Source organism: Rhododendron vialii, chromosome 13a (assembly GCF_030253575.1).
Source record: "Rhododendron vialii isolate Sample 1 chromosome 13a, ASM3025357v1".
Lineage (NCBI taxonomy): Eukaryota > Viridiplantae > Streptophyta > Magnoliopsida > Ericales > Ericaceae > Rhododendron > Rhododendron vialii.
This window is the reverse complement of record NC_080569.1, coordinates 10,300,578-10,328,543: the sequence shown is the minus strand read 5'-3', so window position 1 is coordinate 10,328,543 and position 27,966 is coordinate 10,300,578. Positions and strand designations below refer to the sequence as shown.

The 27,966-nt window shown below is 39.9% G+C and overlaps 3 protein-coding genes, 1 non-coding gene and 1 pseudogene across 7 annotated transcripts; all 5 read right to left on the bottom strand.

Moving 5' to 3' along the window:
* Positions 1–30: 30 nt before the first annotated feature.
* On the bottom strand, positions 31–8,127 carry LOC131314846 (ATP synthase subunit d, mitochondrial-like). The gene is made up of 5 exons (XM_058343725.1): positions 7,683–8,127; positions 2,495–2,576; positions 865–929; positions 525–611; positions 31–393 (listed from the first exon to the last, which is right to left on the bottom strand). The coding sequence occupies exons 1-5, from the start codon at positions 7,857–7,859 to the stop codon at positions 292–294; spliced, it is 513 nt and encodes a 170-aa protein (XP_058199708.1). The 5' UTR covers positions 7,860–8,127; the 3' UTR covers positions 31–291.
* Positions 8,128–9,111: 984 nt separating this feature from the next.
* Positions 9,112–9,205, bottom strand: LOC131315429 (U6 spliceosomal RNA; annotated as a pseudogene).
* A 35-nt stretch (positions 9,206–9,240) lies between these two features.
* On the bottom strand, positions 9,241–14,612 carry LOC131314843 (E3 ubiquitin-protein ligase RSL1-like). Of its 4 annotated transcripts, none has more exons than XM_058343720.1 (4): positions 14,502–14,518; positions 13,631–14,424; positions 10,854–11,605; positions 9,241–9,777 (listed from the first exon to the last, which is right to left on the bottom strand). In XM_058343720.1, exons 2-4 carry the CDS (start codon positions 14,345–14,347, stop codon positions 9,648–9,650), a joined length of 1,599 nt encoding a protein of 532 aa, XP_058199703.1. In that variant the 5' UTR covers positions 14,348–14,424; positions 14,502–14,518; the 3' UTR covers positions 9,241–9,647. The 4 variants fall into 4 exon arrangements, with proteins under 4 accessions (XP_058199703.1, XP_058199705.1, XP_058199702.1 ...); XM_058343722.1 differs by lacking the exon at positions 14,502–14,518 and having other exon boundaries at positions 10,854–11,293; positions 11,552–11,605; positions 13,631–14,468; XM_058343719.1 differs by having other exon boundaries at positions 13,631–14,612.
* Positions 14,613–16,796: 2,184 nt separating this feature from the next.
* LOC131314844 (E3 ubiquitin-protein ligase RSL1-like) lies at positions 16,797–22,138 on the bottom strand. The gene is made up of 2 exons (XM_058343723.1): positions 21,319–22,138; positions 16,797–19,038 (listed from the first exon to the last, which is right to left on the bottom strand). Exons 1-2 carry the CDS (start codon positions 22,033–22,035, stop codon positions 18,283–18,285), a joined length of 1,473 nt encoding a protein of 490 aa, XP_058199706.1. The 5' UTR covers positions 22,036–22,138; the 3' UTR covers positions 16,797–18,282.
* Positions 16,993–17,095, bottom strand: LOC131315425 (U6 spliceosomal RNA). The gene has a single exon (XR_009196754.1). It is a non-coding gene; the product is annotated as a U6 spliceosomal RNA (small nuclear RNA).
* Positions 22,139–27,966: the final 5,828 nt, after the last annotated feature.

Below are 27,966 nucleotides of genomic sequence, written 5' to 3'. Positions count from 1 at the left end.
AAACAAACAGATGAGCTTGCATGATTCCAGTTAACAGGAGAACAAAAAACGTATCAATATGCGGTCTAAATCAACTCATTAGATGTCCAAAATAACATGTTGTCATCTCTATTAAGAAGCTGGATGAGGACATCTCAACCGGAACTACATTGTATTCCAAATTCTTCAAAGCAGCCACAAAGCAAAACAATTTGGTCTTCCCTTTTTATTGAGAAAAATCAGGACAGATACAGATGAACTGAAAATGGTTCACCTGCAAAAGTGGTCCATAGAGTTGCTACAAAGGTGAAATCAATAGCCCCAATAATCATTTCGGATTTCGTCATCAAACTTCTTTTTAACCTCTGGATGCTTCTCAAAATATTCATCTGCGGTCATGGTACTTATCTTTTTCTGTTACACAAAAAAAAAAAAAACCCATCAGTAATCAACGCGAAGAAAACTGACAGGGAAATCAACACGAAGAAAATTGACAGGGAAAAGGTGAAGAAACAAATCCGACAAAAGCACTCTTTTTGCATTACCTTCAATTCTTGGACTTCTGCAATTTCTTTCTCCAATCTTTCAGACTCCTTCAGAGATGTCCCTTCTGCTTCTTTCAGTTCCACCAACTGTAAGTTAAAACACGCAGCTTTGTCAGACAAAAATCTCTTTGATTTACCCATAAACTAAAATGCTGCACGTTGACTTCCTTTGGGTCAGCAATCTTAAAGAATATGAGTACTTATTTCCTTTACTCTTTCGAGTACAACAATTACAACTGCCTAGGACTCGGCAAGAATTTCCTGTCGTAACTTTAAAATACAGTTTTTTCTTGGTTTCAATTCTTAAGTTGATAATCAACAAGAAACTTTGGGCTCTCACCAAGGCTTCAAACTTGGGTTTGTACTGGGGAGTAACAGTGTCCACATACTTTGGAACCTCAACACCTGCAGAGCGGCAAACCGTCAAATAATGCCGAATCAAATAATGCTGAATCAAGCCACATAAAGAGAAAGCATTAATCGAGACCATATATGACTGTCAAACTACTGAAGATCAAATGAAAGCAGTGCCTAAATTCTCCTCCCAAGCTTCAACGGGGCACATATGTGATTTCAACCAGTAAAATTAAGAGCCAAACAAGGATAGATTCTACCAGATGGTCATTTAATAACAACTAAACGCTGCTAAAGCACCACCCATAACCATGAATCTAGATATACGAGTCCCATCAAATTGGAGTCTCTCTGGCATGAATAGTAAGCAAACTGCAATTGGAAGATGTATACCCTTTCTCAATTTTATTCGATATACCCTTTCTCAATTCTATTCGATATCATGAGTACACCACCAAGTACCTTACCAAAGGAACACTGGCCTTAACTGGTAGCCTACAAACAGTTTTTCCATTCCCATCTGCGAAGATAACAGCACAATAATCACACTTGCACTCATAAAAGATCACCGCAATGAGTGACATCTGTCAAATGAGACGCGACACACAAATCTTACATATAGCTCCAGAACAACCCAGCTTGGTAATAGGACCTATGATCTCCATTGGGGATCATCGAAGGACTTGTGGCTTGGAGGCTAAAGGTGAGGTATTGTCATGGACTCAAGTTGCTTGGTTTTCCCCAAATGACCCTTCTTAACAACTCTTAGGAGAAGACAAACTTCCCCAACACCTGATATCTGCAAAAGTGCGCTCGAAATTGTACCACTGCGATCAGACAAAAGGGAGCAGGTTGACCTCAAGAGTGTGGCTGGGTCTACTGGGAGATCCTCTAACAACATCAAGGGGCATCCCATAGTACTGTTGGATCAGAGGAGAACCTTCAAGGTTGTTGGGCCAAAGGGATTAAACTGCCTCCCAAGGTGTGTTGTTCTCCATAGGTCGATCTCGCTAAATATACAAAGTTCGGATCAGAGAAGATCCTTCAAGGTTGTTGGGCCAAAGGGAGTAAGCTGCCTCCCAAGGTGCATTGTTCTCCATAGCCATAGGTCGATCTCGCGAAATATACCAAGGTCTCTCCCTCTACAAGAGTGCCTCAGCTCTCTCTTCCTCCACCTCAAGTGATTTCTGACCAAGGTTAGTGATTACCATGATATCCAGAGGGCTGATAGTCTGCCTACACCACCAATGACATTGCAAGACCGTGTAACATGGTTTACGAGCTAGGTAACAAAGATGGGTAGGGTGCATGTCTCTGGCCTGCACGTGGCAGGTGCTGCCGAGTGAGGACGCTGCGCGTGAGGGAGGGCGTGAAGCGAAATCCCACATCGCCTGGGTACGAGAGTAATATGAAGTAAATAAGCGTGAGGGCACCCTTACTTCAATAGCTAGCTTTTGGGATTGGTTCTACCCAAGATCGTGTAACAGCAGTACCCAAAAACGAATCCAAGCTCAACGTTACACTTCTCATATAGTAAGTAACAAAATGATAGTAGGGTCCAAACGATAGGAAAAAATTGAAAGAAAGAGTAGACTTCATGAATGCAGTTAACATACTATCATATGCTTCTTTGTACATGTCAACCAACCCAGATCCAATTCCTTTTCTATAGTATTCCCAGTCAATGGGTTCAGGTTCCTGCATGATTTAAAGCCAAAACTGAGAAAAGTTATATCACATAAAGTAAGCACTAAGTTGTCAAAGCAATAAAAAAATGCAGAGCACAACTTTACTCTAAATCCATGTACATAGTGAGAAACAAGAGTAACTAAACTGGATCTCCTACTCTTTGACGGACACGACAATGGGTCATGGGGCATCAATATGTAGCAAGAGTATACTCATATAAAACACAGGCTTTTGGAGGGGGGAAAAAGACACATGGTTAGGGGAGCAGACATAATAGGTCTTTGATGTGTCTTAATTCAATTCACCGAAGAAATTGTCCATAGTCATCATATATACTCATAGAAAACGCAGGCTTTTGGAGGGGGAAAAAAGACACATGGATAGGGGAGGAGACATATAGGTCTTTGATATGTCTTAATTACAATTCATCTAAGACAGTGTCCATAATCGCCATAGTTTCCCTATTAATGTCCCATTTATCAATCCACGTTCATAATACTAAAATTAAAGGGCTGATTTAGCATGTTTGAGCTCAACCCCAGAAAAGGGACAAAACAAGTAGCTACACAATGATCCAAAATTACAAACAAATAGCAACACTACAATGAAAATTATTTTGCAATAACACACTTCAGAACATGATATACTTGCCTTCCAAAAGTTGTACAAGCAATCAAAAAAGTTTGTTCCTACATCTACCCATCAATTTCTTTTCAGAAGCCATAATAACCAAAATGATATATAACTGGATGAAAGAGCTTGCAAGGATAGGAGATAACATACAAGGGTCATGGCAAAGAAAATAACACATGCATAAGAACTACCTTGCTACATTCCTATAAATGATTCACTGTAATCCTAAATCCTGGGTATTTAGAGGTGCAGCATACCATGATCAACTTGGCATTCCACATACAAAGGAAGTTACCCTTGAGATGCAACAATGAACATTGAGGAAATGTTTGCTGGCACTCCACCACTAATGAGAAAAGAGAAAGGAAGAGGAAACTTTTACCACCCTAAAATCAAAGCTATTTAATTTTTTCTACAAGAAGAGCAAAAGATATAATGTGCATAATTGATGTTGTATTTTTTTTCTTTTCCTCTTAATTTCAACCAGCAATAATTTATAGTGAAACCAACACATCTATATAATATGGGAGGGTGGTTTATATTTCCACCGTTGGATGGTACATATTTTCAGCCATTAGATTGGAAATCCTTTTAAATGCCTTTGAAGTTATCCTTTTAACCAAAATCCTTTTAAGCTTTCGAATTACAGAAAAAAAGGAAAGACTCATTAGGAAATGCCAACACATTCAATTCAATCACATTCAATACCGAATTAAAAAAAGAAGAAGAAGAAGAAGGAAAGATTCATTAGCAAAATAAAGGAAAGATTCAATTACATAAACAAAAAGTCTACGGTTCCCGACCAAGGGATCTCGATCTGATCCTGACGCCCCGTCGGGCCCACTCCGGCCACTGGACGGCTGATCTGAGCGGTCCAAAAATTCTAAAAAAAAAAACAAGTGGACCTACGCGAGAATCAACGGCATCCGATGTGTGTAGGTGCACGATCCAAACACTCAATGGCTATATATATATGTTGCTCGGATCGGTCGTCCGGTGGCCGGAGTGGGCCCGGCGGGGCATCGGGATCCCTTGGTCGTCGGGAACTGTAGCACTATTCTTACATTAAATTTGATACTGAATTTAAAAAAAAAAAAGGAGGAGGAAAGATTCAATTACATTAACGAAAAGTCTACGGTTCCCAACCAAGTGATCTTGATCGGATCTCGATTGGAAAGACTCATTAGGAAATGCCAACACATTCAATTCAATCACATTCAATACCGAATTAAAAAAAAAGAAGAAGAAGAAGGAAAGATTCATTAGCAAAATAAAGGAAAGATTCAATTACATTAACGAAAAGTCTACGGTTCCCGACCAAGGGATCTCGATCTGATCCCGACGCCCCGTCGGGCCCACTCCGGCCACTGAACTTTCGAATTACAAAATAAAGGAAAGATTCAATTACATTAAATTTGATTTACCAAATCAACTTTAGGTTGGTAAATGATCATTCCCTAATTAGTAATTACCAACCATTTTGAAGATACCAATCATTTCCTAATTACCCGACGCCGCTGCTAAGCTCTGTATTAATGCATTTGGAGATCATAGCGCTCCTCATTTCGAAGATAGTTCCCATCTTGGGAAGCATGCCGCTGGTAGTTCCCATCATTTCGAAGATACTTACCCGACGCTGCCGCTACCAACAATTTCAGGTTAGTTGATTTTACATTGTTCTGCGGCGATGTTGCTATTTCCAATTCCATTCTTCTTCATTTGTTTTTTTTGGGTAAGTTACGTATCTTCGTTTTTTTGGTGTCCCGTTCACATGATGAATAGTGAGAATGTTAATCCTAATATTTTCCGATGCAATCGATTTTTGAAAACTATCTATATGTCACACAGATACTGAAACGTCCAAAGAAGCACGCCGTGTTAGATTAGGAGTCCTACATAACAAAAAGCTTATTCGTGAAAGTACTAATATCCACCACCCAATACTTATTTTTAATCAAGTCTTATTTAACATGAAGTATTTTTTAATAGGAGTGCATGTTCAAGTTCAACTGAGGAAGCGTACCGCTCAAGTACCGAGAGAGATAAACTTGAATGATAGAGCACCACATGGTAAGAATTTTGACCGCATGGTTTGTGAACATAGGTGCGCATGATTTTTTTTCCAGTGGTTTCAAGAAAAAATATGAAAAAGTAACTATTTCTATTATCATTTTATAATAGTAGTTCACCAGTCAACTTGAAGGTTTGGTGGTCGTGCTTTGACAAGGTAAATAATTGAAATATTTTGACGACATGAATAAAAAATGGGTTTGAAATGAAATTTTATTTTCCTACCTATGAATTTGGATAATAGCCGATAAAAAAAATTAAATATTCTCCTTTGTTTCTATTTAGTTGGAGAAATTAATGTCTCCAATGTTTGAAAGAGTCGAGTCACATGAAGATGCTCAAGCAGCAGTTGAAAAGCAAAATGTGAAAATTGACCCAACGAATGGTAAGCATGAAGAACTATGAATTTGGATATCAGTAACTATGATCTATGAATACTAAAGTGATGCGACATGAATATGTCCTATACTATTGAATTGACGTTTTATGATTGCTTTCCATTCCAAAAGTATATTTGTCGATATAGAATCTTCCTTTGTTATATCTAGATGGAGAAATTAATATGCATCCTGTGACTGAAAGAGTCGAATATGTACGTGTGAGTATGTGTTATATCATTGGGCCAGTTATTTTTACTTGGAGTCGGACTTGATCTTTAAAATTCTGGATGGGCCATTTAGCGAGAGTATATCTATATAATATGTATTTTCAGCCGTTAGATTGGAAATCCGGTTCCTCCCCCATATACAATTTGTCCGGTTAACTAATCTTGGGGGCTCCACCGCCCACTTTCACGGAGTTACAGAGAGTACTCGACACGTTTGGTTGTTTTCCTTTTCTATTTTCTTCAATTTTGTTCACATTTGGGTATTTTTCTTGGAAGATGGTATATTCATGACTAAGCTTCCATGGGTTGGAAGTTCTAACTGGCTAACGATGTGCAGTGGAACTTTAAAAGGAAATGGAACAGGTTGCATTTGCATTTCTTCAACGAGTCTATGACAATTAGCTTGGTTCTACTCCAAGCTATAGCATTGCTGCATCTATTTGGCTAAGTAAATTAAAGTTAGTATTTTTTTTTTTTATGTTAGTGAAGTTAGGTTAACCTGGGTTGTCATAGTAGGGAAGGTCATTGGTTAGGACTGACAATTTGCTAGATAAAATGGTTTATGCTTTGTTGATTCTTACTCTAGAATCATGTTTGTTTAAAGGAAGATGCTTACTTATTGGTTTTCTTTTTTTGTGTGCGTGTGTGTGTTTGCAGGTAGTAGTCTAATGCACAAACGGCAAGATTACTAAAATACAATTTCCTTACCCGTGTGTTTTCTGTTGAGTCGGTCGAGTTGTCATTTTTCTCCTTATCTTTGGTTGTTGGGCGAATTATATTGTACATGGGTGTGAGATGAATCACTGCTTGATTGATTAGATAGTATTAAGCTCAGTTTCCCTATGGGGCTAAAAGGGAAAACTCGGCCTTAGTCCCGTAGGAAAACTTAGCCTTAGTTTCTTTCCGGAGAAGTTGGGTTCACTGGTAGAGGTGGTTAGGGGGTGTTCCGGTTTTGTAGAAAAACTTAAAAATAACTTTTTGAAAAAGAAGATAATTTCAAGCTCAAAAATTATGTGTTTATGCAAATAGTTTTCCCACCAATATGGATCTTGTTTGATAGATCTCATTAAAATCTTTTAAACGGTGCAAAAAAAATTGAAAAAATATTTTTCATTTTCATTATATTTGAGTTTGAAATTACCTCCGTTCGAAAAAAAGTTAACTTTTTCAATAGTGGAACACCATCTTAATAATAGAGAAGGATAGTCATTTAGGTTGGGTTCAGAATACATTGCGCCGTGCCTGAAGGCACGGGCATGCGCTAGTTCTCCTCTATTTTGCAGTCGCTGCTTAGTAAACGAAGGAAAGGAACAAAATGATGTACGGGTACCTCTTCTCCTTTCGCTTATTTTGTGTTTCCATTTCCCCTTTTAATTTCTCATCTACCATCAACTAAACTAAACTAAGCCGTTAAGCCATTATTATTCAGCATAACACACGGATGTTTATTTGACGTCACAAGACAACAGTTGGAATGACCATTTCCAGATAAACCACTAAAAAATACGATTTGTCGCGACGAAGGCTATCAAACCACAATCCAACAATGTCTGAAAGCTATATCGATCATGAGGATAAACTAATTCATTCACCGATTCTGTAATCGATTACAACGCCCAGGAATCATTTCATCACGGACAAAAAACCTCAAACTAGCTAAAGCCTAAAGCTCTTAGATCTGCCACAAAACCATACGAGAACCGAACCCTAGGGAGCAGAGAAGAAAGGAATAAATAGATAGAGCAAACAGTAGATTCAATGCAGAAAGAGAGAGAGAGAGAGAGAGAGAGAGAGAGAGAGAGAACCAGGCTGAATTTGGTCTGGAGAGAGGTGTTGACTTCATCGAAAGCACGACGGAGAGTGGCGAACTCCTTGCGAGCCTCATCGGAGACGAGAAGCTTAGCCATGCCTTCCCAATCGATGGTCTTCCCTGCCTTGAATGCTACGTCCACTACCTTCTTCCCTGACGTTCCGTTCATCATCTCTCTCTCTCTCTCTCTCTCTCTCTCTCTCTCTCTCTCTCTCTCTCTCTCCCTGTATCAGTCTCTCTCTGTCCACTCAGAAGGCGACGATGCTCCGCTCTCATATGCCTGCTTTCTATAGGTCATACGATCAGGACATTTCTCTAATCTATTCTCGTATTTTATCCTATTACGATTAATACACTTTAAGAAATAAAAGCTAAAGGCGTCTTATTTTTGTAAATTCGAACTGTCCTTTCTACGAATTAAAATTCAAGTTGTTCATTCATACTAAATACATATATATTTCAAAGCTCGGCTTCCGTTATAATATGGAGTATTTCCTTACTGCAAAACAAAAATCGTGACTTGGCCCAGCGGTCTTGCAGTCTTGAATCCGGGAACCTCTAGTGGTGTGTTTTTTTTTTTCATGTTTTAGAAGCTAAATTATCCTACACCAATTCTACCCAACCCGTCAAAGAATTGAATCCACAACCTTGCAACACTTAAGTACTTTTACACATTCGTTGGTAGGGAGGGTTGGCAATGGAGATAGATCGAGGCCAAAGAGTAATATCCCCGAATTCTTTCCCCATCCTCAACCCCAACCCGATCCCTAATAGGAATTTATTTTTTCCCTCCATCTCCGCTCCAAACGGAGAATGGGAATCCCTGTAGAAATTTGAGAATCCATTTTTTACTAATTTAAAAGAAAAAAAAAACAAATTTGCTAAACTACAAAGAGCAAAAAAAATTAATGAATAAAAGATTCAAAATAAGATGCAGAACTTTAAGGACTTTATAGCTGAAGTAAAATGAGCACAAATTTGCTTACAATATAGGTAACCAAACAACAAGAGCAATAGAGCACAAAAAGTGTGTGCGGCGCTAGAAAAATGAAAACGGGTAGTGGGAATGAAAAGTAACCTAAAAAAATATAAGTAATACTAAAAGGTGTACATATATTTTGCGAAATTGGGGACGGGGCAAGGCAGGGGAGCAAATGCAAAACAGATTCGGGGCCGGATATATTTGTTCCTGCCTCCTACCCGATTCCCAGATTTTTTTAAAAAAAATCCCATATCCTACCTAATCCCCAAACAAATCTCCAAATTACCAATTCGTTCGGAGAGGGAAACGGATCCAACAAAATGGCCATCCCTACTTGTTGGGCCAACATCATAGTAAAACTTATAGATTAATAAAAGATTGTAACATAGTTCAAATTTTCTTTACTGTTTTGGTAATTCATGCTTTCCCCATTGACAGCCAAAAATACTTGGACCATTTTTCGATTTATGCATGTCGTCCTTGTCCAACTGATCTTCTCTCTATCCTTCTAGTTTTATCAAAAAGTCAGTGTGACCCCACACGTATGTGAGGGATTGTGGTTTGATAGTTATGTACCTAGTTGGATTGCAATTTTATTAACTTCTCTTGGCCTAATTGCCAACAAAAAAGAAAATATCTTGTCCTGCGTTATATAAATATTTACAGTACGACCCCATAACAGAAACTTCATAACTATTTGTGGCAAAACCCACATGCCATTTTAAGTAGTAAACTAGACTAGACTACAGTTAGAACAGAGTCATCATGAACCTTTACATCTTCGAAACAATCCTGGCCTTGCAACCTAATTTCCGTCAAAAAGTTGAGACTTCCAGTAAAGCTTACCAATCACAAAAACCACCAGCTATATAACTTAACTTTCCTTTTTCTGGCAAAAAAGCCCAGAATGTATCAAGACTTTTCCTAGGCTGATTTTGTGGGTATCTGGATCAGAGTTGGGTATTCCATGAACCCATATCATCCCAGTCTTTGTCGCTGTCTATTACGCTCGTGTACAATATGCTGCTCATCCCAGAGAGGACATGCACATGTTGCTTTCTTATTCCTCCACTCGGCTCCGCAGATGTAGCAAAACTGATGACCGCATCTGCACGCACAAGAAAAGTATGACTGGCAACAGTATTATTGAGGCAAAGGTCAACAAACAAAGAAAGAAGCAACCTGAGATATTAGTAGATTCATTCCAATCACGGTAGTCTTAGGTGAAATTGATGCTGAGGAAGTAAGAGGAGGAACAACCCGAGTCTCGACAAGCAGTTGTTACAAAGACAACTTGTAAAGGGGCAGATAGAGAAATAAAATTATCTAAAGCTCAGTTGCCTTAATCTCAGTATGAATACCGAATCGTGTTTTGATCATGGGATTTGTGAAGGGAGTTACGAACTTTCTTTTGGGTATACCGGAAAATTCAGAAGAAACAAACAGCAGCAAAAAACAGAAACAGAGTTAAAAAGTTACAAAACAGACACTAAATTAGTCTCTACGGCAACCAACACCCAGGATATCACGGAGGAAGTATCTGACGGAAGGGGGTGTTTCCTCCCACACCATTAGATGTTCCTCTTGTTCAGCACCAAGATGAGCCAGGTGATCAGCACACTTGTTTGCCTGCCGGTAAATGTGGAAGAGGGATGAACCTGTTCAGTTTAGCAAGAGACGAGGGTCATCGATAATAGCACGGTGAGGATGATTAGGCTCAGGTTCCCCATTGATGAGCAGGACCGCTTCTAAAGAATCAGCTTCAATCTTAATATCTGTACTGCCCTTGGCTTAGATAATTGTGAGACCTCAATAATTCTATCTCAAGACTTGAGTTGCAATCAAATTTGCCATAGAAATCCAGTAGGCAGTAGCCATTCTCCTTCCTTGTTCCTGAATAGCCCACCACATCTGGCTTTGCCATTACTTTGATACCAACATCCATGCGTGTTACTAAACTGAAGGAAAATAAAAGACAAGTGGCTAGCCAAGTGGTAAGTTGTATCCATTGCAAAAATAATAGATCACCCTCCAATCCTCTGTCTTGTTCGTCGCTACAAAATAAACTGGCTAGCCCAGTGGCAAATTGGGTTTGGGATGGCACTATAGCAGGATGCAAAGCCCATTTGTAAAAAAGTAAAAGCATTAAGGCAACTGAAAATAGAGGTGTTCGGAAGAAATTACCTGCAGGTAATGTGGTTGCAACCTTCTGTAAGTTCAACCATATGGCTGCATTTCACACACTGGCGCCACAGATTCTTCCTTGCAAGAGACTTCAGCTTTGCATCTTCTGCAGATGGGGAAGGATTAGACCTTTTGTAGGTACCACAGCTCATGTTGTTGTGCCAAGGGACCTTGCAATACAAGCAGAACAGGCCCTGGCACCTCTTGCATCTGCAGGGTCCACCGACACGAGTATTCGCAGAAACTTCAATTCTCGACATTAATGCCGAGCACGTAGGGTATGGGCAGTAGATTTTGTCTGTTGCAGCAATGGATGATTCCTTCACACGTTGGCACATAATATCACATAACTCCGGTGTCAAGAATGTTTTGCACATCTCTGTAGTGAGGTCAGTCTTGCATCCTTCATGAGGGCATTTTGGAAGCATCCCTTGAACCAACTTCACATGTACATGTGATTTCATACAAGAATAGCAGTAACGATGCAGGCAACCATTAATAGCAAACATCTTACCACTATTCATATCTTCTAAACAAATTGCACAAGTCTCCTTTATATTTTCACTACTGCTGATTGCTTCCGGCCAGGTGACCTGAGAAACTAGTGCCTCATTTGCAAGTTTGAGTGCAAACTTGATATCATTATGTCTTACTAGCACTTGACCGCAATATGAAAACTTCCTTTGGAGAAGAGTTACCTGACCGACCAAGGTGGCAATATTTCCCTGCCGTGGTATCGATTTTCCAGTAACCTACATTAGTAAAATATACATCCATTACTCGTCATGGGTATTTGACGACCTAGTCATGTAAATAGTTCATCAAGTGTTTACTGCATCTAAAAGATGTCTGAAACGTGGAAACATCTACAAGAACAACAGGATGAGTAATGAAAACCAAAACATCATTTTTCCAAAAAGTTCTCCAAATTGCTTCAATGACAAAGGATGATAATCCATCAACTAACAGCAGCAAAATGCAAAAGAAACTACACTGTCACAAATATGGCAGAAAGACGCATTTTAAAATTTGCACAACAAAGAAGTTGAACACCAAAAATGCAACGGATAGACTAGAACAAGTTTTTCCAAAGAAAAGGTTGATCATGCCATCTTTCCAGTTGTTTATACTCAGGTGGTTTCCCCATACCATATGAGGATTTGAGGAAGGCAATGACTACCACTACACACTTTGAATATTTTGTTAGAGGCAGTGTGACAAAAATGAGAAAACCAGAACTAAAACTTTTCCACTTATAGTCATCAATCTCAAATATATATTTTTAAGATATGTTGCGTAAGAGAAAAACTGAACAAGATTGAGATGAGGAGTTCTGATAACAAAAAAAAAAAAGAGACCGAAATGACGAATGAATGCGTAAAGTCGAAAGTGCATAGCTGAGGAATGGGATTAGTTCTCCGGTGGGCTATAGCCAAAATGACAATAACATGGTTCTATAAAAGCTCTGTCATAAATGAGTTTGTTGTATTTAAGAAAACTAAGGATTTTTTCCGTTCAAGAAATCTGTCCCAACTGTAAACATTTTAAAGCTGCAAGGACTTTTCTCCCATATTTCTACAGTTCCTTCCATAATTAGGGAGAGAAATTTTCAGTTTTTTTCTTTCGTATACATGTTGCATATCTTTAAACAGTTTTCAAATTCATCCATGGACCCTTCTTGCCGAAATATTTTGGAGAAAAGAAATTTTAGAGGCTTCATGCTTGTAACAAGGCATGCCTAACATAAGACGAAGTTTTTGTAGAATATAATTGCTAACCCTAAGCTATCTTGTTGTTAATAATTGGAAAAAAAGGTCCAATAAGTAGAGATGTAAAGGTTCCAATTCTAATAAAGAGCAATACAAAAATGTCGGGTATTGAGTTAACATTCTACAATCCATTTGACCAAAAAACAAATCCTGTAACTCCTTGTCCAACTGGCTTGCTCTTTTAATTGGATTGTTGTCCAAAGACATATCCTACCTAACAAATAATGCAATAAGAATAAGACAAGTAAACAAACGGGATCCCAAATTGGAAGTTTTATTTTCCAACAATCAAAATACTCGTTAACAATAAAACAATGATTGCATCAATGACCAAGCCAAACCGAGGGCCCATTTCGTTCACCCGCTTACATGCTTATTTCTCAAGAATAAGCTTATATGCAAAGATAGCAAAACGCAGAACAATGAAACTTGTTAGGTACACCCTTTGCTTATTTGCTTTTACTTTCCTTGGTGGTTATATAGAATAAGCACTGCAAAAAGGTAAACCATCTTATTTGCTTATTGCTTAAGTAGACCAAATAAGATGGCCAACCAAATGAACCGCAAGTAATGCAAAGTTCAAATTCAACTGAAATATTGCCCCTCAAGCATACTCTAACTGGGTTGATGTTTCATTTTAATGAGCTCGTAGATAAAATTAATGAGTTCCAAAATGCTCAAATTTGGCTTCATTACACAATTAGCCGATATCAATCTTAAAAACGGGTGTAACACGCCAAACACTAGAGAAATACTGTCTTGCAACATATTTACACGGAAGAACCCAAAATTGTAAGGTCAAACCATTAACTAAATAATCAATTCATTCTACACATGCAGGCACTATAACATATAGCCCTCTGCTGAGGATTCGTATTGAGGGATTTTTAATTCTCATAGTGGGCAACTCATAGGATAAACAAGTCATAAACAATGTCTTTAAACGATACACAAAGTGAGACTCACGGAATATATTACTACTGTTATCATAAACAAAGTGAGACTCACATACTGATGGAGCGAACTGTCAGCGCAAAAGACTGTGAGCCGTTTTATGCCCAAACTAACAGCAGCCTCGAGCCCTAATATCAAAGCTTTCACCTCAACCGCCTCGGGGCTCACAATATCACCACCACAAACCAAAGGCTTCCTCATTTCTAAAACCCTATCATCTCTCATGTCGCAAATGGCGATGCCTACACCCGCCGACGTCGTTTTACCTCTTGCGGTCTCCTCTCTCAGCAAACCCTTGAAATACAACCTGAGAGGCTCCGCATTGGGAACCGCGGCAGAACACGAAGACGAAGTGGAAGAGGAGCCCTGGCCGTACGGCCTGACGAATTGGTCGCCGGTTTTGGCCCACTCGGGGTCGGGGATCCGGCTCAGGTCGCGAGCGAAGGCCTGGTCGTGGATCCGACGGCCGAGGTCGTCGCGCATGCGGAGGGTCTCGGCCTCGGCGTGCTTGCGGTCGCTGCGCTCTCGCTCGTACCTCGCGATGTCTTCGGCGAGGAGGCTGGCGAAGCTGACGTGGTCGTTCGGAAGCTGGAACTGAGGAGGTGTTTCGTCGTCGTCGTCGGAGTGGTGGAGAGCGACGGAGGCTTTGAGTGCCTCTTGCATCTGGATTTGGAATGATAGGTCGAGGTCGGACTCGAAGATCATGGCCGCGGGGAGTTCGCGGCTTTGCTCGATGAGAATGGTATGTAGTTCGTCATCATCGAAGTCCATGTCCGCGCCAAATGCAGGAAAAAAGGGAAGCGATAGATTTTAATAAGTTATGTAATACTCCAGGGTTCAGTTACACTCTCCCTCTCCTTGCTCTCTCTCTCTCTCTCTCTCTCTCTCTCTCTCTCTCTCTCTGTGTAATACTCCAGGGTTCAACTACACTCTCCCTCTCCTTGCTCTCTCTCTCTCTCTCTCTCTCTCTCTCTCGGTGGGTTAGGGTTTTGAGGTTCTTGTCTTGTGGCGGAAGGAAAGGAAAAGGACTTGCTTCAGTCCATGGGGATTTGTTTGGATGAGCATTTACCAACGTTTTAGCTGTTCGAATTTAATGCTTTTTAAAAATTAGAATTTAATGTTTTGCTTAACTTAAAAAAAAAATTTCAAAAAATTTCTCTTAGATTTTTCCTACTTTCAACATTTCTCTCTCTATCTCTCTTTACTTATTACCCCTATCATTTTCCAAAAAACTTTTCAAATTTCAATCCAAACAAAGCATAATAGCCGTTCCAAATTTTTTTAGCCATTTTGGGTCTTTTTTCTGAGCAATCGCTACTGGATGCGAAAGCACGAGCAATTGAAGACAAATGGCCCAGGAAATCTAGTTTTTGCTTGGTAGAGTTTTCCTACTTTCAACATCTCTCTCTATCTCTCTTCACTTATCACCCCTACTATTTTTCAAAAAACTTTTCAAATTCCAATCCAAACAAAGCTAGCCGTTCCAAATTTTTTTAGCCATTTTGGGTCTTTTTTTCCGAGCAATCGCCACTGGATGCGAAACCACGAGCAATTGAAGACAAATGGCCCAAGAAATCTAGTTTTTGCTTAGTAGAGAGTGGTATCATTTCCTGCCTTGCCCGGTGACCGGCTCCGTACCCATGATTTTAGGTGGGCCAGGACCCGGGAAGAAAGATTTTCTCTTGAACCAAAACATCCGTGCTTCGCCCCAAGGCACGGAGAAATTCTCTCACTAAAACCGATCTGATCGACAGGTTGTTCTGCCAACCCATGGGCAAGAGAAGTTCTAAATCTCTGTGGTGTGCAGTCCCTACCCTTATGGGATGGTGAAAAAATTGGAAGGAGGGACCATAAAAGTCGAACCACTGTCTGGATCATTTTTGTATTTTCATTTTCTTCATTTCAAATTTCAGATGTTTGGCAGGTTGATTTCAAAATTCATTTTAGGAGAGTGAGTTCTCAACTTTGATGTTCAGAGAGCAGAAATGAAAAAAAGGTCTAAAGATACTTGTATTTTTTCATTTTTACAATGTGTTGAAAGACCACAATACCCTCCTCTTATTTAGATAATAGTAACAAATATTCTCACATAACCAAGGGTATGGTCGAAAATGGAAATTTCCCATGGCTCGGTTGTTGCAATACGTTTTTCAAGTGCTTTTAAAATTTTAGGGTTATTTTGCCTAATGTATAAGTTGTCTGTTTTTTTTCCTTTAGTTGGTAGGAGTAGTTCTAGGTAGTTTTTTTTTTTTTTTTTGCATTTAGTTGGATTTGAGTTTGATCATTATTTAATCATTTTCTTTGTTGCCTATACTTGAAAATATTTGATTCTTCCAAATTAGCATAAATAAAAATGGAGACTTTCAATAAAGGGATACAAGTATTTGTTAAGAAAATATATATATTCCACAATATAGTTTTAAAAAATTGGATGCTTACATTATTGATACAGATACATGTATTTTCCAAACACTTCTTTCGTTACAAATTGAATTCTGCACATAATTCTTAAACACTCCCACAAATTCAAAACATATTCTAATCATAATCTAAAAACACACACACACACACACACACAAAAAAAGGCTTCCAAACACCCCCGATGTGCACCTCTTAGCTAGTAGATTCACTAGATTGACTCCTTGTAGAAAAACCAAAATAATTAAATTTTCAATGTAAATGTTTTTACATTTTTCTATATGCTTGTGGTATTTTTCTATATGCTTATTGTTACATATCTGAGGCGATTCATTACCTATAGTGCGATCATTGACATTTTTGTGAGATCCGGAGTGGGCACCACAGGGCATCACCACCCATGCGGTGGAAAAAGTGCGGTGGTCCTAACACATTTGTTTACAAATCACACTTTTAAATAGCTCATCAACTAGAGACGTCAGAAGCATTTTCCTTTTCTTGGGTGCCAAGAGCTAATCAGATGCATGTATGTATTATGTATTCCCCTAGGAGAACACATTCAAAATACTTACGAAATGATTCCTAAAATATTTACTGTCCTGTTGAAAATTAAACAAAATCACTTTGTTAAGCCACAATAAAAGCAGTTCCAAATGCAAACCTGGAAATATACGTTATCTTGTAGAGATCCTTGCTCTCTCAGATTCATTGGTGGAACCTGTACCGGAAGCAAAAGCAGGAGCAACATATCGGGAGGAAAAAAAAATTCAAATCTCCGCAAGGTTAATCACAAACACCGATGGAAAGGAAACATCATTCCGGCACTGATTTATCTACATTTGTCACGAACCCTGAACAAACAATGGTTGCTTTCATGATTACAGCCCAATTGATCATATAACCAGAGTTCAAAAGGAGAGAGCTGCTCTTGAAGCTCAGGGTTGTGTTCGGAAAGGAAAGAAACTAGAGTGCTGTTTGGGAATTCAAAATATATATAAAAAAATTTGGACCATTTCTCGATTTATGCGTGTCATCCTTACGCAGGGGCCATGCTAATCTTCTCTGTATCGTTCCAATTTTATCGGATGTCCCCGAAGGGACGAACATTCCTCCTGGACTGTGTTATATAAATGCTTACAAGTTCTCACGTTTTGACGATGTGGGACTGCTGGACAACCCCCTCAACAAAACTTCATAGTAACAGTTTGTGGCGAAAAAACGGCATGGCACTTTCATAAAGTAGACAGTAGTCAGAAAAGAGTCATCAGGAACCTTTGCTTATTGGAAAGGAAACAGTCATCAACTTGCAGCCTAATTTCCATCAAAAAATTAGAAGATACCGCAGTAAATTAAGCTTACCAATCATGAAAACCACTCGCTATCCTACTAGAATAACTTAACTTCCCTTTTCGGGAAATATAAGCCCCGATGGTTGTGTGCGCATAAAGATTTGTAGGTCAATTTCGTGGGCAATCTGGATCAGAGTTTGGTTATTCCACAAATCCGTATCATCCCAGTCTTTGCCGCTGTCCGTTACGCTCAGCATATAAGATACGCTGCTCATCCCAGAGAAGACATTTACAAGTTGCTTTCTTATTCCTCCACTCGGATCCACAACTGTAGCAAAACTGATGGCCGCATCTGGACACATAAGAAAAGTATGGTTGGCAACAGTATTATTGAGGCAAACGTGAACAGACAAAGATAGAAGTAATCCAAGATATCAATTCATTCCAGGTAGGATTAGATTCATGGTAGTTTTCGGTGATAATGATGCAGAGCAATTAATAGGTAAGACCTTAGTCACATAATTCTTCAATAGGGGGCCTCCGCTCGCGCTCTCAATCCTTACTCTATGCTCGTGCTCTCAATCTTTGCTCTCGCAAATTTTAGTTGTTCGGGATGTATTTGAAATATGCTTTCACGCTCGCACTTGCGCTCATGCATGCACACGTGTTCAAGGATATCTCAAGTCTCGACAAGCAGTCATTACAAAGACAACACACGGTAAAGGAGCAAATTGAGAAATCAGTATAACAAACACTAAATTGTGTTTTGATTATAGGACTCGTAAAGGGAGTTGCAGAATTGAAGGAAAATAAAAGAGAAGTGGCTAGCAAAGCAGTAAGTTGGATTCGTTACAAAAATAATAGGTCAGTACCCTCCATCTTCTTCCTTCCTCACGATAAAAATAACTAGCTATCCCAGTTGGTTAATTGGGTCCATTATGGCGCTACAACAGGATTCAAAGCCCCAAGGCAAGTCAACGTAGAAGTGTTTGGAAGAAATTAACTGCAGGTAACATGGTTGCAACCTTCTGTAAGTTCAACCATATGGCTGCATTTCACACACTGGCGCCACATATTCTTCCTCGCAAGAGACTTCAGCTTTGCATCTTCTGCAGAGAGGGATGGATTTGACCTTTTGTAGGCACCACAGCTCATGTTATTGTGCCATGGGACCTTGCAATACAAGCAGAACAGGCCCCGGCACCTCTTGCATCTGCAGGGTCCGCCAACACAAGTATTCACAGAAATTTCAATTCTCGACATTAATGCCGAGCACCTAGGGTATGGGCAGTAGATTTTATCTGCTGCATCAATGGATGATTCCTTTACACGGAGGCACATAATATCATATAACTCTGGTGTCAAGAATGTTTTGCACATCTCTGTAGTGAGGTCAGTCTTGCATCCATCATGAGGGCATTTTGGAAGCATCCCTTGAACCAACTTCACATGCACATGCGATTTCATACAAGAACAGCAGTATCGATGCAGGCAACCCTTAATAGCAAACATCTTGCCACTATTCGTATCTTCTAAACAAATTGGACAATTCTCCTTTGTATTCCCGTTACTGGTATTTACTTCTGGCCGGGTGACCTGAGAAACTAGAGCCTCATATGCAAGTTCGAGGGCAAACTTAATGTCTTTTTGTCTTACAAGTGATGGACTGCAATATGAAAACTTCCTTTGGAGAAGAGTCACCTGACTAACCAAGGTGGCTATATTTCCCTGCCTTGGTATCGATTTTCCAGTAACCTGCATTAGTAAAATATACATCCGTAATTTGTCACTTGAGTATTTGACGACCTAGTTGCATCATTAGCTAATGAAGTGCAGCAGTAAATGTGAGACAAATGCTTCCCACATATTTTTCGGTCTACTTTTTCATAAATTTTGTCAAAATTCGACTTGCATAAGAAAACAAGATGGAGATGAGGAATGAATGCATAAAGTCAAAAGTGCAAAACAAAGGTGAATCACTAATTAAACCTTTATTCAATTACTCTGCATCCACAACATGGATTAGTTCAACAATTTTTGGGCTACAACCAAAATGACTACAAGATGGTTCTTTCAAAGCTTTGTCATAAAAAAAGAGTTTTTTGAATTGAAGGAAACAAAGGATTTTTTTCCCTTCAAGAAATCTGCCCCAACTGTAAAGATTCTAAAGCAGCAAGGACTCCTCCCATATTTCTCCAGGTCCTTCCATAAATCAGGAGAGAAATTTTACAATTTCTTTTTTTTTTTTTTTGGTAAACGTGTTGCATTGCTTTAAACTGTTTAGAAATTCACCCAGGGACCCTTCTTACGGAAATATTTTGGAAAAAAAGGGATGTTAAAGGCTCCATGGTTGTACAAAAGCATTCCTAACATAAGACGAAGTTTTTGTAGAATATGATTATTGACCCTAAGCTATCTTAGTGTTAATACTTGTAAAAAAGGAATGCTTATAACTCCAATAAGTAGAGATCTAAAGGCTGCAATTCCAATAAAGATCAATAGAAAATATCGGGCATTGAGTTAACATTCCATAAATACCAAATTCTGTTACCCGCTGTCCAACTGGCTTGCTCTTTTAATTGGACTACTATCTTCAATTTTTCTTTCGTTTTGTTGTCCCAAAACACATCCCCAGCAAATAATGCAATACGAATAAGACAAGAAAAAAGCATATATTGAAAGGTTTTTTTTTTCCGTATAAAAACCAAAATACCCGTTAACAACAAAACAATTATTGTATCAATGAAGAGCGAACCAAACCAAACCAAGGGCCCATTTCCTTCATCCGCTTATATGCTTCTTTCTCAAGAATAAGCTGATATGAGAAGATAGCAAAACACAGGACAAGGAAACTTGTTAGGTTCCCCCTTTGCTTATTTGCTTTTAATTTGGTTCGTGATTACATAGAATATAAGCACTGCAGTAAGGCAAACCATCTTATTTGCTTATTGCTTAAGTTAACCAGGCCAACCAAATGGGCCGCAAGTAGTGCGAAGTTCACATTCAGCTAAAAATTACACATCAAACGAACTTCAATTGAGTTCATCACAAGTGAGCTCGAGTAGCTTGATGTTTCATCTAGCTCTAGGAAAGCTCCTAGATTTAATGAGTTTCCAAATGCGCTCAAATTTGGCTTCTTTACATAACTAGCCGATCTCAATCACAAAAAATGGGGTTTATCTGGGAACATCTCTTCCTAGAATAACCCAATGGGAAGGTCAAACCATTAAATAATCGATTGACATTCCACACATGCAGGAACTACAACATATAGCCCTCTCCTCGGGATTCATGTTGACGGACTTTTTTAATTCTCATAGTGGGCAACTCAGAGGATATACAATGTCTTTATCTATCATACACAAGAGACATTCAGATAAACACGCAGGCATAATGGATTTAGAATAGTAACGAATAAGGCCCCACCGCTCCCGCCAGCAATCCTCGCTCTCACAAATTCAAGTTTACATTTCTAAAAGAGGCTTTCAAGCACGCACATTGTGTGATTAGGCTGAGTTCTTCCTAAATTATTCTTATAATATATTTGCTTTTCTTACCTTTTTTTTTGTTTAACTCTTTGTCCAAAAAAAATGGTGATTGAAAAAAGTTCGGATAGGCCAACACTAAGAAAACAGACAATTCAAACTTTTTTCGTCTTATTGTGAACATTTTTGTTTTCGCTTTTGGTTGTAAATTTTTAGTTCTCATTATGAGGAATGGCAATCAAAAAAAGTTTAACGACAGAATCTAACAAAAAAAAATTATTTTGGCACTCCGCATTTTGATAACCACACTCCAATATTTGTCTTTTTAACTGTTCAAAATTTAGAACTATCATTGACAAAGTGGAATCAAATCCTCTGTACCGAAATTCTCTATAACGCTGTCCCGGTGTATTTGCCATTGAATTGCATAAAATTTTTGAAACTTTCAAAAAATTCACATAATCTAACGACCCAAAACACCTCGGTACTTCTTCAGAAGTAGACCCATTTTTTCGGTACACAGGATCTCGGGTGAGACAAAGTGACTCACATATTGGTGGAGCGAATTGTCAGCACAAAACACGGTGATCCGCTGAATGCCCAAACTAAGAGCGGCTTCCAGCCCTAATATCAACGCCTTCACCTCCGCCATTTCGGCGCTCATATCACCACCACCACCACAGACCAAAGGCCTCCGCAATTCGAAAACCCTATCATCTCTCACATCACATATCGCGATCCCTACCCCCGCAGCCGACGCCGTCGTTTTACCCCTGGCCGTCCCTTCTCTCACCACACCCTTGAAATACAACCTGAGGAGAGCCTCCCCCGCAGCACCGGAAGAAGATCCCTCCCCGTAGTACGGCATGACGACGCTCCCACCGCTCTCCGCCCACTCGTCGTCGTCCATCTGGCTCAGGTTGAGGGCAAAGGCCTGGTCGTGGATCCGGCGGCCGAGGTCGTCGCGCATGCGCCGTGTCTCGGCCTCGGCCTGCTCGCGGTCGCTGCGTTCCCGCTCGAACCGCGCGATCTCCTCGGCCGCGAGCTCTTCCGCGACGAGGTCCGAGCCGTCGTCGTCTGGAAACTGAAACTGCGGTGGTGTTGAGTGCGGCGGGGAGTGGTGGTGGAGGGCGAAGGACGAGGTGTGGAGTGCCTCTTGCATTTGGAGTTGGAAGGCGAGGTCGAGATCGGACTCGAAGGTCTTGGAGGCGGCGAGTTCGTGGCTTTGCTCGATGAGGATGGTCTGAAGCTCGTCGTCGGAGTCCATGGTGGCCCCAAATGCGGAGAAGAGGAAGGGATAACTGTCGAATGTTTTGAACTTTTGAACTAGACTAGACTCGCACTTTACGTTCTCCCTCTCCCTCTCTCTCTCTCTCGACGTGGTGTGACCGTGGTCGTTTAGGACTGGGAGACCCTGCCAAGCAGGGGTGCCGAGCGCATCTCGATCGTCCAAAAGTGTTTTGGACGGTCCGAATGTAAAGATACCGAATGAATTTAAAAAAAAAAAGAAAAAGAAAAGAAAAAGATGTTTGGCCGTCGATTTTGACATGAACGGCCGGATTGGCCGCTCGGCAGGGTCCCCGGGTCCGGTCGTTTAAAGGTTCATTTGGATTTAAAATGGAACAGTAATTTTTTTTAATTAAAAAAAATTGTATTTATTAATCTTGCGTTAAATTTTTATGACTTATTAATTCGTCTCGGCGAAAAAAAATTGGTAAAGTGAAATTTGTTTATCGAAACTCATAATTTTTTCTAAAAAGACAAGAATAAGTTAAAAAAACTGACTTATTGACTTATTTTTGTCTTTATTCAAAAAATTATGAGTTTCGATCAAAAATTTTTATTTTTTTAATTCCTCTCGTCGATACGAATCAATAAATCACAAAAATTTGATGCAAAATAAACAAACGCAAAAAAAAATTAAATTAGGACAAAAAAATAAATCACTCAACTTTTTAATCCAAACTCACCTTAAGGAGGTTTGCTTTGTTCGGTTTGCATTTTGAAAAAAAAATTGTTAACTCAAAAAAAACTCATTATCATTTCTCTCTTCACATTATCATTATCTACAATTATTACTCTAATTTCTTTTTCCACTCATTACCTAAAAATCAAACTAAAAAATTCTCAAAAATCCATCCAAACATAGCATAAGGCTGCGTTCTTTTACATAACTTAAATTTAACTTATTTTTTCTCCCCTTTTGGAATTTAAATAAAAATAAATTAAATTCATTCATTCTTTTAAGGCTTGTTTGATAATATAAATTCAGCACTTAAAATTGAATCAATCAAGTAATAAGTGATTCAATAAGGGGTTGTTTGATAAAACTGAAAACTGAAATTGAAAGCTGAAAAGTTAAGTACTGAAAGCTGAATTTTTTAAGCTAAAGAGCTGTTTGATAAACATATTAAGCACTAAATTAAAATTAATGAATTAATTTTAGTTCTAATTCTCTTTAATTTTGGTGATTGTGGTGGTGGTGATGGAATAGTAGGTGAGATGGTGGCGATGGAGAGATGGTGGTGTGATAGTAACGGTGGAATGATGGTGGTGCAGTGGTGGCGGTGGCAATGGCGACGGTGTGGTTGGGGTGGTGTGGTGGCGGAGTGATGGCGGTGAAGTGTACTAGTGGTGGGTGGTAATGGTTGTAGTGGTGGTGGTGAAGTGATAGTGGTGAGGGTGGAGTGGAGTAGCGGTAGTGGTAGCGTTGTGGTGATGGTGGTGGTGGTAGTCGAGTAGTGGTGGTCGAGTGATGGTGGTGGAGCGGCGGCGGCGGCGACGGTAGTGGTGGAGTTGGTGGAGTGATGGTAGTTATGGTTGTAATTGTAGACACCCCAATCTGAGCTTCTAGATTAGTTTACTTACGGTTTTTTATTCTGCAATGATGAAACGGATCAAGAACACCCTGAGAATGTCGAGTGTTTGAGTTTTAGTGTTTAACACCCTTTTGAACCTAACATAATTCTAAGCCACTTCAAAAAAAGCTAAAAACCCTGTTGACACACGCCGGGGCGCACCATCGCGCGCCAGACTGACTCCTACGCGCACCTGTCAAACTGTCAGGTGGTGGTCAACAGTCAAAGTTTGATCGTTGACCATCGCGCCAGGGCGCAACCCTCCCGCGCCAGACTGACTCTCTAGCACGTCGTACTGACTTCATCGCGCGCCAGAGCACAATGCCAGTCCCCACCAACCTTTCCTAAGGTGAAAACTTTGCCACCAATGCACCTAAAGCCAGCCTCGTGGACTGGCTGAACTCCCCTCTTTATAGCTTATACCTACCTCCATCTCCTCCTATATATTGCCCCCATTGTTCTTCCATTCAAAGGGTTGCAAAAAATTCAAAAAGAGTAAGCACATAAACTCTTGTGTTTTTCATCTAAATTCACATTCCTCAAAATACTCAACACAAGCACCCGAATCAACTTCAAACCTCAAAGCTCAACCTCTTTCAAACTCAATCTAGGTATAGCATACCTACTGTTTTTCTGTTCAAATCTTTGAGGGGGGCTGGCAGGGCCAAGGCTAATAATCAATACCTGTCCTGGTCTTAAAGCTGGCAAGATTTCAAAAACCGTCATGGTGGGAACCAGCGCGACTCTCGCACGCGACACTTTGTGGTTGCGCTCGCAGGACCGCGTGAGGAATGGTGTCCTACTGTTTTATGCTTTACTTCATATAGATCACTGTTAAGCATAATAATAATCAGTTTACTGCTTTCCTTAGCATAAACTTTTAGTCTTAGTTCAATATGAGTTTCTGCTGTTATGGAGTACCCTTGGGATCATTCTGGACCTGTCCCAGAACCCAAAAACATGCAAACCAAGCACTGGTCTGGGGCCAGGGCTGGACAATTGCGCGTCAGACTGGTTCCATCGCGCGCCGGAGCTCCACACTCGCGCGCCGGAGTGCCTCTGACCAGTAAGTGACCTTGCACGGGTAGCTTGGCTTTAGGCTATTATTTTGTCCCCACACTGTTTATGGGGTGTTTTGTTAATTTGTAGGGTTTTTTCAGCCTTTAAATTGTATATTAATTGCCTATCAATTGCTATATAGACTATTTGGTTTGTCCTGGGTATGCACTGATCCTTCCAGAGTCCAAAAGGGGATAAAACCCAACCTGCTGGTAGGATATCAACTCGCGCGCGATTGTATGGTTCTGTCGCGTGATGGTTGGCTTGCACGCACGTAGATCCATGCATGCAAGTTGTCTATTGTCAGTGTCAAATTCATACAAAGGCACACTATTTTGATATCCGATTGCAGTTTTGAATTTTATCTCATTTATTTTTTAATATTTCATCTATGCATGCTATTTTTCAATCACATCCTGTAAATTGTTACAGTTTTAATCCCCGATTAACTGTTTCACCGCCTTAATCGGCTAAAAATTGATTAAATCAAACAGAATCGCAAATGTTTTCACAAAATGCCTAAGTAGAGACCGATCTCCGGATTGGGCGAAAGGGGTGCCTTAAAACCCTTCCCCTCTCATAACCTGGCTTCCGAACCTAGATATGGTTATGACGGACCGGTGCCTTCACCTTTTTCAAATCAAACAACGCAGCGAGCATTTCAAGTTTGGTTCCTTGGGTGTCGGACTTTCAAACCCAAGTGGCGACTCTGAATTGAGCGCTCGCCTGCTAAAAATATGTGCTCATCTATCCGCCCTTTTTCTGGGCACGCTGTTCACAGTAATGGTTGTGGTGATGATAGCGTGGTAGTGGAATAGTGATGGTTGTGGTGGTGGTAGCGTGGTAATGTAGTGATGGTGGTGGTGGTGGAGTGGTGGCAGTTGTGGTGGTGGTTGTGGCGGCGGCGGTGGTAGAGTGGTAGTGGAATAGTGATGGTTGTGGTGGTAGTGAAGTAATGACGGTGGTAGAGTGGTGGTGGGAGTGGTGGCGGTTGTAGTGATGGTGGCATAGTGGTGGTTGAGTGATGACGGTGGTGGTGGTGGTAGAATTCCAGCATATAAGAATTCAGCCAGAATTAAGTAGCTCAAAGCTACTTAATTTTTATCAACTTTTTACACTATATTTTAAGTGGCACTTAATCTGTTAAGAAATGTAAAATGTGGTTATCAAACCTACTTAATCACTTATTACTTAATTGTTTCAGTTTTAAGTGTTGAATATGGGATATCAAACCCTTAGGTTTGATAATGACATTAAACATTACTTAACAAATTAAATGCTACTTAAAATGTAGGCTAAAAAGTTGAGAAAAATTAAGTAGGTTTAAGCTACTTAATTCTGATTGAATTCTTATTTACTTGCATTTAATCACAATACCACCACCACTTCCACCACCACCACCACCACCACTTCGCCATCATCACCATCATCACTACCACAACCACCCCCACTTCGCCACCATCACCACCACTCCCACCACCACTACATCACCACCACCACTTCACCACCACTCCACCTCCACCACCACCACTACACCACCATCACCACCACCACTGTCCTATCACTCAATCACCACCATTACACTACAAGAAAAATGGCCATTCCCGGCATTTTTCTTCCCGGCATTTTAATTAATGCCGGAAAAGCCACTATTACCGGCATTTCTTGAAATGCCGGAAAAAAATAATTATTACCGGCGTTTGTTCAAAAAAATGCCGGCAAAAGTCAAGTTTTCCGCCAAAATAAGTACCGCCAAACTATTACCGGCATTTGTTGAAAAAAATGCCGGGAAAAATCAATACATAATATAAATATTTTTCATTGTGCATTGTAACCGAATATGGTGGCTAGCCTAGATGGTAACTACATGCACACGCGAGGCAAAGGTCACGAGTTCGAATCTTGGGGCAAGCAAATTTGCTTGACACGTGGGCGCCACGCAAGCGACACGCAAGCGCCACGTGGGTGACACATGGGCGACACGCAAGCGCCCACGTGGCATTTTGTCTTATATGGTACAATTTTTCCCAGCATTTGTACAAATGCCGCAAATGAGTCCATCTATTCCCGGCATTTATAAAGACCTTTCCCGGCATTTGTACCATTACCGACACACTCCTAGACGACATTTGTTATAAACGCCGGTAATACTTGACAAATGCCGGTAATACTTTTTACCGGCATTTTTTGAACTTTTAGCGGCATTTATAAAATGCCGTGAAAAGCAAAATTTCTTGTAGTGTAATTACCATTACCATATTGCCACCACCACTACCACACCGTCGTCACCGCCGCCACCACCATAATGCCACCATTGAACAACTATCACTCCACCGACACCATTCACTATTACCTTTACACCATCACTCCACCGTCGCCGCCACCATTACACCACCACTCATTGCCACCGTCACATCACCATCACTCCACCACCACCATTACACCACTATCACCAGCACTCCAACACCACCACTGCCGCTGCCACCACTCCATCCCCACCAACACACCACCACCACCACAATCACCATTCCACCATTATTATAAGTACATTGTGACCATTAATAAATTAAGAGAGAATCGAAACTAAAATTAATTTATCATTTTTTTTAATTCAATACTTAATATATTTACCAAACAGCTTTTCAGCTTAAAAAATTCCGCATTCAGCTTTCAATACTTAATTTTTCAGCATTTAGTTTCAGTTTTATCAAACAGGCCCTTAAACTTAATTGCCTACACACACATAATCTATATCTATATAATATGATAGGGAAGTTTTCAAATTTCTTAAATTTTCTCCTATATTTTGGACCCTATGATCGGTACACATTTTTTCTACGGCTGAGATTACAGCATAAGAAACTTGACGATAAATTAGGAAATAATACTTACTACTATAATGCCGCATTTTCGGCATTGGTTCCCTGTGATTCCGGGAAAGATTGTTACCATAATTACCATTTTGATTACCACGTTGCAGATTTTGGAACTAAAGGAAACCTAGCTAAGATTTAAAATTTGATTTAAACTACTATTGACATTTACATGAGGATTAAAATGGTATGTTTGGTACCCAAAATCACAGGAGGATTAAAATGGTATGTTTGGAGCTAGCCGAAAATTTGGAAATAAGATCAATCTTTGCTACTTCATCGAAGAGATTCAAACATCGAAGGATCAACAAATATATTTGTAGAGAAATTTTGTGTTGAGCTTAAATTCGAGGTACTACTAATGTTTTTTCTTTTTGAATTGGAGAGTTTTCTTTTTAATCTTTGTTT

Coding starts and splice junctions, on each gene's coding strand:
- LOC131314846 (XM_058343725.1), bottom strand. CDS start 7,859: ATGATGAACGGAACGTCAGGGAAGAAGGTAGTGGACGTAGCATTCAAG. Junction 930..2,494: donor GTACAAAGAAGCATATGATA/GTATGTTAACTG, acceptor GCCGCTCTGCAG/GTGTTGAGGTTCCAAAGTAT. Junction 394..524: donor CAGAAGTCCAAGAATTGAAG/GTAATGCAAAAA, acceptor TTTGTGTAACAG/AAAAAGATAAGTACCATGAC.
- LOC131314843 (XM_058343719.1), bottom strand. CDS start 14,347: ATGGACTTCGATGATGACGAACTACATACCATTCTCATCGAGCAAAGC. Junction 11,606..13,630: donor ACAGTTCGCTCCATCAGTAT/GTGAGTCTCACT, acceptor TTACTAATGTAG/GTTACTGGAAAATCGATACC. Junction 9,778..10,853: donor TGCAACCACATTACCTGCAG/GTAATTTCTTCC, acceptor TTGTGCGTGCAG/ATGCGGTCATCAGTTTTGCT.
- LOC131314844 (XM_058343723.1), bottom strand. CDS start 22,035: ATGGACTCCGACGACGAGCTTCAGACCATCCTCATCGAGCAAAGCCAC. Junction 19,039..21,318: donor ACAATTCGCTCCACCAATAT/GTGAGTCACTTT, acceptor TTACTAATGCAG/GTTACTGGAAAATCGATACC.